The 13,365-nt window shown below is 35.7% G+C and overlaps 1 protein-coding gene across 8 annotated transcripts in view; it reads right to left on the reverse strand.

Moving 5' to 3' along the window:
• Positions 1-13,365, reverse strand: part of SENP1 (SUMO specific peptidase 1) — a 49,240-nt gene that overhangs the window by 18,369 nt on the left and 17,506 nt on the right. For all 8 annotated transcript variants that reach the window (XM_082742172.1, XM_082742168.1, XM_082742171.1 and 5 more), the window contains 5 exons: positions 13,002-13,173; positions 6,347-6,450; positions 5,979-6,265; positions 4,563-4,617; positions 621-659 (listed from right to left, as the gene is read on the reverse strand). In XM_082742172.1, the coding sequence (XP_082598298.1) occupies positions 621-659; positions 4,563-4,617; positions 5,979-6,265; positions 6,347-6,450; positions 13,002-13,173 (657 nt within the window). The remainder of the gene's footprint in view (positions 1-620; positions 660-4,562; positions 4,618-5,978; positions 6,266-6,346; positions 6,451-13,001; positions 13,174-13,365) is intronic.

Raw genomic sequence — 13,365 nt, forward strand, 5'->3', positions numbered from 1 at the left:
ATGGGAACAAAGTGACTTTTGTGAATATTTGCAAATGTGTAGTCTCTTTTTTCCTTTAAGCATACTTATAAGATTATGGAGAAAATGAAGCTTCATTCTAGAAACTCAAAAATAAGACTGAACCCCAAAGGAGCAAATAATATAAGATATAACTGAGGTTTCAATTCAAATATTTATGATCCAAAAGAAAAAAATATGAGTTTTTTTCCCCTAAAAAAATTAGTAAGGCCAGGGATTTGGATAACTCAAAGTTACTGAAAAATGGAGACTAAAAACTCAATAATTTTGCAAATTCCAGAAATGTGAATTATTCAATAAATTAGTTTTATCAATGTGAAAATAAGGGCATTTATTTTCCTTTCTATGTAAAACCTAACTGAAAGTTCTCCAATCCAATTTAATTTCAGTAATTGTTAGATATTTAACAAACCTAAGCAAAGACATGTCCCAACCCCAATAGGTTCTAAGAACCCAACAACTTAAAAGCTGTTTTATAAATAAATATTAAATAGGGAATCTTTACTGATTAAATATAGGAGGGGTGATTGGCTAATTGACTACTTCTAACTGGAAAGGAAGTGATGGAGAAGGAAATTAACCAACCAAAATTAACAACTTACAATTCTTTGATCCACAGCTCTGCCTGAAAAAAAGTAGGACTATGGGTGGGGAAAAAGATATGACAAATGAGCAGGAGGCTTATAAGAAAATTCAAATATTATCACCAAGAAAACCAATCATTTAAGTAATTTACAAGAATGCTTTATATTTATGCAATAAGTAAAAAGTCCTAAATTACATAAAATAATTGCAACTAGGAACTAAAGGAATACAGGTACAAGTCATTTGCACACATACTAGTTAAAAAGATGACCCAAAGTTTGGCAGAGAAGTTAACGGTAGCATAGCTCTTGTGTGAGAGACCAAAACGATGTGAAAGAGCACATCACATGTCAAGGTAATATACTAGGCTAGATCATTCCTCCTTCCAAATGCTTCAGATTAACAGATTTATTAATGATTTAGTCAAATCTTAGACTTCTTGTCAGTCTACTTGAATCAAAATATTTTCAACTAAATCATACCGCACACTGGAAATCCCCACCCACACAAGAATTCGTATCAAATGGCTAGTGAGTCAATGAATCAAAGTGGAAAATCAGCAATACAACTCTACTCCAAAGATGAGTGACCAGTTCTAGTCCATGCAGCTCTTGTGACAATCCAAATGAATAATGCTTCGCAGAAGAGTCACAGGCATGTTCTCTCTCCTATAGAGCCTCTTGCTCTTCTCAAATGTTGTCATCTCCTTGCCAATCCCTAACTGAAGGATTTCTCAAAGAAACAGAGGAGTGAACACTTTGCCAAAGAAAACTTTTAGATACATAGAACAAGTAAACAAAGGAAAGCATCAAATTGGGAGTTAAGAGACCTAGATCTCCTGAAGCAGTCCGATTCACTTTGTGACTTTGACAAAGTCACTTCATTTCCATGGGTCTTAGTTTCAGATTTGTAAAATATGGAAATCAGAGTCCCTGTCAGTTCTTCAATTGGTATAGTCTGTCTTAGTGAAGGCAAGAACAAGGATTCAAGAGTTTATCCCTTGCTCCTTAGCCTACCTTTTGAGAATCAGTATTCCCAATCATCCTTAGGCTAGGGTTTGGCAATGACAATGCTGTTCTATTGCCTCCCCACTGTCACTGAGATTAATCAATGGAAAACATACACGTAGTAGCCTATATCCTTGGCACAGTGAATACTGATGTAACAACCAAGATAGAAAGTCAGAGAGATCAATGGTAGCACTGTGAGAGGTCTAGTGTGTGACATTAAAAACAAATGAACATGAAAACACATTTACTGCACAATATAAGGAAGTGACAAGAATTGCCTAGAATTTCATGGTATTGTATCACACTATTAAAGCTTGTATGCTTCCTTATTAGACCATAAACTTAATGAGGATAGGAATTTTTGTGTTTTGTACTTACTACCATATCCTCTGCACTAAGAGTGTGCTTGGCACACAGCAGGTACTCAGTACTTATTGAAATAAGTAATTGAAATAATAATGTAAGGGAAAAGTACTGCTCTTCAATGGATCAAGGTATTTGGTGGCTTAAAAAAAGTAAAATAAGATTATACATTATTTTTCATATGATTGAAGCACACAGTAATAACTACGAGCACCTACTTAGTGCTCTGTGTGAAATTCTGCTTTAGATGTTTTATAGTAGTTAAGCCTCATGATAATTCTCATACTAGTTAAACCTTAATATTATATGTAATAAGGAATTATTCCTCATAGTGTACAGAAAAGGAAACTGAGGTGCAGAGGATAATCTGTTTTGGAAGTCAGGATTAGAAACTATGTCTGTCTAATTCTGGAGGCTGTGATTTCTTCTCTTGCAATGTGCCTTTCAATAAACCAAAGCCTTAAACCAATAGGGAGATGATGAATACTTGAGCTACTCAAGAGAGCATTTAAGGCTTTCTAGGAAATGCATGTTTAACAAAGATTTATTTACTAAGTACCTATCATATGCCAGGCATTATCACCATTAGGTTAGTGCAAAAGTATTAGTAATGAACAGACATAGGGATAGAAGTACTAGAAGAAAAGGCTTATGCTGCCTGGAGAAGTCAGAGAAATGTCTTGAGGAAAAAATAACACCTGAGTCAGATTCTGCAAAGCAAAACAAGAACAAGTGGACAAGGAGAGAAAGGAAATTATAGGGATTAGGATCAGCATGTACAATGGCACAAAAATAGGAAATGGAATGGCATATTCTGGGAAATAAGGGCAGATCTTCACTGTGAGACCTTAACCAAGAGGCAGTAGTGGGAGATTAAGAATAAAGAGCCAATCAACCAAGTCTTGAGAGAGCAGGCTCCAACTGCGATAAACAGCATTAGTCAATCAGCCCTCCCCAACAGACCATTTCTCCTGCCATCTCATTCTTCAGGCATCACCAAGAGAAATCTTCCATAAAGGAAAAGTATACCCAGTAAAGAAACATTAAAGAACTAAAAGCACTCATTTATATGAGAGTGACCTTTTCCCAGGAAAAAATACCTACTTTGTGTACTATGTGTGAAAAAATAGTAAGGTGTTAATACTGGCATTTTCACTGAAAAGGAAACTAAGGTTCAGAAGGATAACTTGTCCAAAGTTACATGATGCCTGGACAAAATCAGAACCCAGGTCTGGGACTCAAGAAAAAAAAAAATGTATAAAGAATAAGAACTCCAGGGGCGCCTGGGTGGCTCAGTGGGTTAAGCCGCTGCCTTCGGCTCCTCTCTCTCTCTGCCTGTCTCTCTGCCTACTTGTGATCTCTCTCTGTCAAATAAATAAATAAAATCTTAAAAAAAAAAAAAAAAAGAATAAGAACTCCAAACTCTAAAATCTCCTTGAGAAACTATAACAGAGAGTTTTTCTTTAACTATCTAAAATTCAGGACATATAGGAGAGCTGCAAAGTATAGAAACTGAGATGAGAAAGAATGTTTCACTACTGCTAACTTCTTCAATGGAAATCTGACACTATTATCATTCCAGCAATTGAATTGCTAAAGCCACAGAAAGAGCAATGGCAAAGAAATTGCGGATCTTAAGTAGTAACCCACTGAATTACAAAGCAAAAAGTTTCATATAGAAGTCAAGTATCATAGAAGATCATATTTGAATTGAGATTTAAAAGACAATAAAGAGATTCCTGCTTCTTTAGATAGACAAGTTGAGGTAGGGGCTACATACCAGGCAGAAGGAACACTGACTATGAAAGTAAGTAAGGATGTATCACATATAGTTCAGCAAGTAATAAACACAGGAAAGAGTCCCATCTTCCCACATGTCTCCTCCTCTCACGTCCATCACGTCTCCCCTCAAATGTCCCTTATCAGACTTGCCATGACCACCCAGATAAACAGTGCCCCAGCCTATAAGTTACCCTGCTTTATTTTTCTTCACATTTATCACTACCAGACATAAATGTTTATCTACTCATTCATTATTTGTCCCCCCATCTCTTTCCTTATACTTCTTATAACCAGAATGTAGGTTCCTTGAGTGCAGGGCTTTCATTTTGTTCACTACTGTTAGCCCTAATGTCTGTATTAGGACTTGGCACATAGTAAATGATCAATAAATAATTGTTAAAGGAAAGAACGTGTGACAGGAAGTGCGGTGTGCAGAGGAAATGCTTTGTATACCATATCATGGGAGTTTGGGCTTGACTCTAGTCTGAGAGCCAGCCACTCCTATTGGAATTTAATGAATAATCAGATATGCATTTTAAACAGACCACTCGGGTTGCAGAATGGAAGATAGAAAGAAAAGGCAAAGAATGGATTTGAAACCATGATGGAAGATGGAATGAAGCTCAACAATGAGGCCAGAGGAAGATGACCAATCAGAAAGTCACTGAAATAATTCAAATAACATAGGCAAGAGGTCTGAATTGAGGCAGTTTGACCTTATATTCTGTAACTCTCAGTGAAGAAATTGTGAGTAAGGGGAAGAAAAAGAAAATATGTCAAGAACATCCTTTTTCCAAAGCTTACCTGGGAACTGGAGTCTGGGAATCTTTCACTTTGAGTAAGATCACAGAGTCTGATCCTAAACAAGAAACACACGAGCATATCATTATTAATAAAATCCTACATAGTTATACACTCTAGATGCCTGTAGTCTAAGTTCCCATACTTTGTTATATTCTATTTTCATAAAAATAATGCAGCATAAGGACAAAGATAGGATGGAAGAGACAGAGAGAGAGGCAGGCCCATTTTCACTAAGCCAGAAAGAGGGGCTTAGAGAAGAGCTTGCCTCACAAAGAAAGCAGTCGTTCTAAAATACAAGCACATAGGCCCTTCATCAACTACTCCCAGGCTCTGCTTGATTCCTGTGCTGCTTCTTTCTATTCCTGGGGAACAAGAACAAACCAATATTTCTCAAAAGTTTTCAGTTCTTGAACTACCATGAGACTGAATAAGGTGAAAGAAGGGAAGGAGAAACAGAAGGTAGAAAGACAGAAACAGTTATAGAAGTAGCAGTCTAAAACGTACAAACTCCATCATTTCATCATTTATTTTCAGTGTTGATAAAGGCAGGAATTGTGTCCTTCTAAAGAATCATGTCCTAATCGAAATGATTAGATCTCATTTAGAATATTTATTAAATAGTACAAGAAAAGTAAGGAAACACTTCAATGTACTACAGTATATTTGTTTCAGTTTAGTTGCATCTAACCCTTTGTCATACAACTTATGTGTCTTAGGTTAAAGGCTTTTTTAATGGTAGTTCCCAGTAAATCATCTCACAAAATTTTATAAAGGTTTTCATGAATACATGTAGCTATATAATGATGCCACCAACAATTTTAATCTCCAAGTGAAATTTTAAGAAAGTGAATATCTAAAAAAAAAAAAAAGAATCAAACAATCTGAGGAAGGAGGTAAGAGCCTTAGAGAATGATCTATCAAAAGATCCATAATGTCTAACCATTTAACCTAAAACTTGTTTTAAGTTATATACCTAAATACATACTATCATAAACATACACAACACATACCTACAGAAGAGGAAAACTAAGCAAACGAAATTATCCCAGAAAACCTTCATTAACTGGAGTGCAGAGTCTAGATATTTCAGTTAACTGAAACTTAGGTAGAAAACTCATTTTGTTTCTGAAATTTGCTGATAACCATTCTAAAATGCATAAACTTACTACACAGCTTTTTAAAACATTACCTGGTTAAGAACTTTTACTTCAATACTTAATTGATGTTCCAAAACTTCAGAGTACTTAATGGTCATTGTAAAGTACTAGAGACAGAGAAAGTACTTAAGTAATTGGGTTGACTGTGTTGACCCTAGACTCTGCTCAGATTACAACCTTGCCTGTGATTCACATGGATCCTATCAACAGTTAACTGGCTATTAGGATTGAAAATATAGTTAAACGAGACCAATTTCACCTTCTGATTGTGTATTTGAAGCTGGTAAGTGATCTGGCTGATGTAGAAGAGAGTGGTGATGTTGGGGTTGATGGACAGGATCAGAATCTTTGGATCCAAATGCCACAACATCTGGGGCACAAGATGATAAGGAATACACACTGTGGGACAGTTGTTCCTGGGCAGTTAAAATGCTGGCAGATCCAGATGATGAAGTATCAGAGCCAATGATCTGAGCTGCACAAGAGTTTCCATTTTTAAACAGTGAGTCTTTCAAAGTATTCTTATTGGAACTAAGACATCGAGACCTAGTAAGAGAAGAATATAGTTTCAATATCAAATGACAAAATGAGAATTAAATTCATTTGAAATATGTTTCTGTGACTCACAGGTGTAAAGGAAAGTGTGTGGTGGGTTTTGCTACAGAAAACTGTTTCCCTGTGACCATCTGTAGCAGCTGTCTGTAAATCTCTCTTTCTTCTTCTTGGACTGTCTATATTAAAAAAAAAAAAAGAAAAAAGAAAGAAAGAAAGAAATCTTAGACACAACCAGTGAAGAAGATTTTTTTTCAAAGCAGCATCTAGATTCCCAGAAGTTCTGCCAAAGTTCAGATAGAATCCCTCAAGATAATTAAGAATTATCCTTAGGGATATTCTAGAAAATTATAAGAAGAGTTAAATGAAATAAATACCAGATACTATATTTTGGAAAATTATGGGACACATATGTAAATAACAATGCAGACAGGCTCTAGGATAAGAAACCAGAAGGCCAGTAGGCAATCACTTTTGAGTCAAATGATAGAATGCCAGAAACAAAATATTTGAGGATCTCTCAATTAGGATTCCAACAAACCCTACAATTCCTGACATCTACTAGAAAAACTATAAGGAAGTGACCAGAAGAGTCAAAATCAGAGTGGGATACCTTGCTGTTTTCTACTTTATCTAATTTTTAAGTATTTTCCAGAGATGGTTTCCATCTCCAATATTTACTCTTCTTCCTAAGCCTCAGTACTGAATTCATTTATTGACTTTGAATACCTACTAAGCACCACTCACTAGAGATACTGCACTGAATAAAATAAAATAAAATTCCTGTCCTTGTGGAATTTACATTATACTTAAAAGGAACAGTAAACAAGATTAGTCAGATAGTATGAAAAATTAAAGGGAATAGAAAGTGATGGAAAGGAAAGAGCAAGAACAGGTAAGACCCCTTTAAAAAGGTGGTTATTTCAACAGAAACCTGTATCAAGGTAAGAGGTATGTCATAGAAATTTATAAAAGACTATTCCAGGTTGAAGGATAGCAAACGCAAAGGCCCTGAGACAGGTATGTGCTTAATGTGTTCAAGGAAAATTGAAGTAATGGGGCGCCTGGGAGGTTCAGTTGTTAACCATCCACCTTCAGCTTGGGTTGTGATCCCAGGCTCCTGGGATCTGGTCCTGCATCGGGCTCCCTGCTCAGCGGGAAGCCTGCTTCTCCCTCTCCTACTCCCCCTGCTTGTGTTCTGACTCTCACTGTCTCTGTCAAATAAATAAAATCTTTAAAAAAAAAAAAAGGAAAAGTGACATCAGTGTGAATTAGCAGAGCAGTAAGAGAGGTTACTTGGCAGAGAACCAGATTACACATGGACTTGTAACCATAGGAAAACGTCTATTCTATACTGATCCCCAGAAGCAGTGGGCTGCATTCACTACAAAGTATGCCCTGATACTTTAAAAAAAAATCTTACATACAGTTTAACACAACCACTAATCTTCATGAAATAATTTTAATATTTTGTGCCAGGGCTAGCTACATCCTGCATTATGACATTTCAATGTGTGTAAGCATTTTATTCAGTTATAAATGTTCAAAGCAGAATGAAATTAAGCAACTATCTATGCAAAGGCAAACAGACATTAAGTTTTTTCTTCTTGGTCACTGTTTGCTACATAGTAACTGTCAATCACATTGTCACTATGTTACTGATCTAACAAGATTCACCTTGAACTGTGAAGCATAACAACTCCTTACGAAAAAGAGGTATCCTTAAATTTGAATAGATGAGTAATAAGGTAGAATTAGTTAAGCATTTGGGGGAAAAACAGACCAAAGAGAAAAAACAAATAGCAATTTTCTATATGAAGAAAATAAACTCCTTAATTTTATCCCTTATACATTAATACTGTATTTAAGATGACAGCAGTCCTTTTTCCTATTGTTTGTGAAGAAACGGTCTACAGTATTGGACAGGCACTTCAGTAAGAGCACAAAAGTGATAATGGTTAGCAGGTATACATTATTATCAATCACCAAATCTGTAGGTTTTGGCTGTTGTACTGGGGAGGCCATGAGTATCTGGGAGATAAATTTAAAAGCTGTAATTAAGGGGTGTCTGGGTGGCTCAGATGGTTAAGCCTCCGCCTTCGGCTCAGGTCATGATCTTCAGGTCTTGGGATCGAGCCCCATGTCAGGCTCTCTGCTCAATGGGAAGTCTGCTTCTCCCTGTCCCTCTCCCCCTTCATGCGTGCATATGCTCTCTGTCTCTGTATCTGTCTCAAATGGATAATAATAAAAAAATCTAAAAAAACTTTTTTAAAGCTGTAATTAAAATAAATGCCTTTTTATTAAAACCTAAATTTGCTGTAATAAAGGTTCTTTAGGTAGACAGTCTGAAGAATGAAGCATCATTACAGATTATTAGATTGTAAGAGACTGCCAGCCAACTCCATAGTGATCTACATACAGGAAAGCTGTGTTACCTGGCACTTTAACAACTAAAATTTTTGAACGACCACCAAAGTTGATCCCACATTCCCACTACACCACATAACCTAATTCATAATCCACAATACAATGGGCTTAATAGTAAATTGTTTTCAGGAGGCAGTGACGGAAAATCAGAAGAGTAATACCACCTGGGTCATGGAAATTAACTCTAAATTAACCAATCATTGTAGTTCATTTCCACTGTCCTACCAAACTAAATTTTAAAAAGGTTTGACTACATTATCACATCATAGGGAGGAAAATAAAGCAGAGAAATTGGTGTAAGAGGTTACTTTGACTACCAAGGGAATGTAAAGAAATACCCCCAACACATGAAGACTTCACAAACACACTGAGAACAGTGACATAGAAAGGATCTTTGCCTGTGGTACCCTACAGACTTCAACTGTAAAAAGTTAAAAACACTTCTCTCCTCCCTCACATCACATAGCAATACAGTTTCTTAGAATAAATTTTTAGGGGCGCCTAGGTGGGCTCAGTGGGTTAAAGCCTCTGCCTTCAGCTCAGGTCATGATCCCAGGGTCCTGGGATGGAGCCCCGCATTGGGCTCTCTGGTCAGTGGGGAGCCTGCTTCCCCTTCCCTCTCTGCCTGCCTCTCTGCCTACTTGTGATCTCTGTCTGTTGAATAAATAAATAAATAAATAAATAAATAAATAAATGTTTATACTTCTAAATAAAACACGAAGAACCAACGTGCCATTGACTCAGCTAAAGTACATTATCATAAATCTAGATTGATTCAAGGTAATGAACTGATTTTTTTTAAATCAATTAAACATACATAAGTCACCCACAGATCATTTTCTCCATCTTTTCAAAGAAAAGCCTCTGTCTAAACCGGTACAGCCTCATAGTCATTAGACACCATAAAATAAACAGGAAGAGATGTTCTGTATTCCGAATAATTATCTGAGGTCTCTTGAAGCCTCATACTTTCAGTTTCAACTATAGTCTAAAAAAGAAATTACAGAAAAAAGGTTAAGAATTTTTCACTGTCCTACATGACAATTTAAAGGTCACAAGAACTTAACTGCTATTTCAGGCAAAGAAAAGATAGTCCTGCAACTCTCTCAAGAACATATATAACATTTGGCTTTACCAAAAGAACATGCAAAAAGGTAAGTCTCTTCAAACTTGAAACACAATTCTTTTTTGGAGCATCTGGTACTAAAAAGTCTCAAGAACATATATAACATTTGGCTTTACCAAAAGAACATGCAAAAAGGTAAGTCTCTTCAAACTTGAAACACAATTCTTTTTTGGAGCATCTGGTACTAAAAAGTAAAAGAAAAGATCTTTCTCTATACATTACTTATTAAGCTATTTCTACTGAATAAGCAAATTAGGAAATTAAGAGGAAAGGAAGTAATAAGTGGATAATATGTTAAAGTAAAAGAAATTGGCTAATATTATGTTTTAAACATAATAAAGGACAAAGGAAAGTTTAAAACCACATAAAGGTAAATAAGGTGCTGAATTCTATTTTTTAAAAAATGTGGCAGATTCTTGCACTTAGATGCTTGTTAAGAGTCTCCATAAAACTGTCTGTAAAATTATAAAAATCTAACAGAGAACAATAAAACCTTTCAATATAAATTACTCAAATAACTTCATAAATCTCCTTTGATTCTGTTTTAAGTAATAGCTTTATACAATTATACAATTAACATAAATTTCAATTATCCAAAGTGCATAGTTCAACAACTTTCTGTTTTTAAGCCCAAAATTCTTGGTTATAACAAAATTGTAAAGTTTGTTTTGTTTTGTTTTTAAAGACTAAAACCACCAGTGTCATCTATTAAGGAAGTCCAACATCTTAAAATGTTGTTCAATATGTTGCAGAGAAGCATGCCTGGAAACAACATATATATGAAAAGAAACTTTGAGTTTTTACTGTTTTACATTTTAAAAATCCCTAGTATTTTCTCTTTCCCAATCAGAAATCCATATCCTCTAAACAGTGTTAGTTATATTAGAGATATTCTATATCTGTACTGTCCAATACGGTAGCCACTAGCAATATGTCTGATATGGTAGCCACTAGCAATATGTGTACTTGAAATATGGCTAGTGTGACTGAAAAACAAAATCTTTATCTTATTTTAACTGAACTATTGTAAGTAGTGCACAGGACTAGTGGTTACCCTATTTGATAGTACAGTTCTTTAATGATGTCCTTAAATCAGCCATTAGCCAAGTGGTGGTCCAGTCACCACTTACATATTTCCAAATTCTTCTTTATATATTCTCTTTAAACTCCTGTTGTAAGGCTGAACAGTAAAGTGGTAACAACATCATGTTATTTTTATAGATTTAGATTCCTGAAAGTGATAAATCCAGCAGTAAAATCAATACTTAACTTTCCTTCTTTAACATAAGCAACTGCTTCTCCCTTAGAGATCTCAGTATTTCCATGGAAAGTAACTTTTCTTCCACTTTGTGAGCTCCCCACCAGTAAATTCTTTATTCCCGGGGAGGGGGGGGGGGAGTATTATGTTTTAATCTAGATTATCCATACTATCTGAGACTAAATATCTAAATAATCTGTTGATACTCTGATTTAATAAAGTTTGGTCCTATATTTTGTCTTACTAGTATTATATGGGTAATGTGGTATTTCTGTACTAAAAGCGAGTCGCTTTTCATAGCAGAATATAGACCTACAAACAACTGGTTGACTCCAAATTTTCTGCATCTCTTGTTGCATGGGACAGGTTCAGTCCCTGCCATTTTCTTGGCACTGTAGAAGGAAGGGGAACTCCAGTTTCATGTCCTTTAGTGGGCCAGCCTGGGGCTGGGAGGGCTGAATATAATCTAGCTGGCCCAAGTCCTCAGGTGGAGGTAGAAGTGAAAAGAGGAAGGGCTGAGTGGTTCAAAGGACTGCTTGGCTAGTGGGTGAATGGTGGGCTTACAACAAACACAGATAATCTTAAGGATGCCATGATCTCAGCGGCAGCCATGGGAGGTAGGGGAGGCTTGGGGGACAATATCCAGCCACCACACTGCTGAAAATATTTAAGTAATAACTAACACATACATGGTACTAAATTTAGTAGTACAAAAGTGAAAAATAAATCTCACTTTTATAACTGTTGCTCAGTTCTCATCACCAAAGGCAACTGCTGCCAGTTTCTTCTCTGCCCTTTCTCTACTAAATATGATTTACTAGTTCTGTCACCCTCTGCTTAATTTTTCAGATTCAATACAAACATAAAACCAAACAGAATGTATAAGATTTTCACTAACCATGTCACAAATAATCACGTTTTGCCACTTAAAAGATCTTCATTATGAAATTAATTATTTAGCATGAAATGCTGTATTCTTGACTCTCCAATCTGTAAGCTCCAACGGGCTGGAAACACACCACTGTGTTGTATAACAGGAAGCATACCAGACTAGACTCCTGAAGACCTGGGCTGTAGGATGGCCAGGTCTTTTACTAGCTGTGTGACCTCTGACCTCCACTCTCCTAATGTGTTTAAAATGTGGGTATTACCTCATCTCTACCTATTTCACAGGATTAAAATGATTCAACATAATAATACATGTGAAAAGCATACTGGAAACTCTATAGGCTACATAACTGTAAGGTATTGTTATTTATTTGTATCCTCATAGCAAGCAGTCCAAAGCTGACTAGATGCGTAATAAATATTTAACAGATATGAGCACATTCTCTGCCACATAAATTATGCCATATTATATTTACAGAATTCATCTTTTTTTCCTTTAGGTTTTTTCCTTTAGGTTTATGCATATAACAACCAAAGTGTCAACAAAATATCTTTCTTTGAGGGAATATCTATGATCTCAAAGATATTCTTACTCATAATGAAGGGACATAAATTATTTAGCTGGCTTCTTGATTTTCCTTTTATAGTGAGGGAAAATTGTCCTAATAAGAAATAAGGGCCAGTATTTTATCAAATCCAGCAAGTTAACAGTTTTGTCACAAGAAACACAAGTTGAGGAAGGGTCCAAAAGAACAGAGATAGTTTGATGTATGAGAAGTAATTTAGAAAATACTGAAAATTAAGTCTGCTCTTTAACAAGAATTGAAAGCAGTAAGAGAAATGATGAAGTCCTGCTAAAATCTCTAATTTCTTTAGCACAGATGACAGCACTCAAAAAATTAAGAAAGAAAAAGCACAGAAAGGATTAAGTAAATGGAATGGTTAATAAACATCTACATCAAAGGGAATGAATGGCTAGGGACAGGGAAAGATTCTAACCTTTAGCAGCCTTTGTTGCAGGTTTTCCTTACCTCTTCTGCTGTACTAACATGTCGCCTCTGCATTTTCTTGGGGCTCAAAAGGTTTCGACGACATGAACCACTCCAAGATGGACTTGGAACAGGCTTAATAGGAAAAGATTTTTCATATGCAGACACATGGCAGTGATGGTTTGACTTTCCCGTAAAAGTGTTTGATAATCCACTAAAAAAAAAACAAAACACACGCACACACACACACACAAAAACCAGAGTTTGTAAGAAAAGAACAATAAGAAAATCAAACCTAGTGATTTTTACTTCCAAGAAATAACAAAAACAACCAAAGTGTCAACAAAACCAACACCAGTAGAATGAGGGATGTACCATTTGAGGGAAATATACAAGAAATGATCCA

Source organism: Mustela nivalis, assembly GCF_964662115.1.
Source record: "Mustela nivalis genome assembly, chromosome: 7".
Lineage (NCBI taxonomy): Eukaryota > Metazoa > Chordata > Mammalia > Carnivora > Mustelidae > Mustela > Mustela nivalis.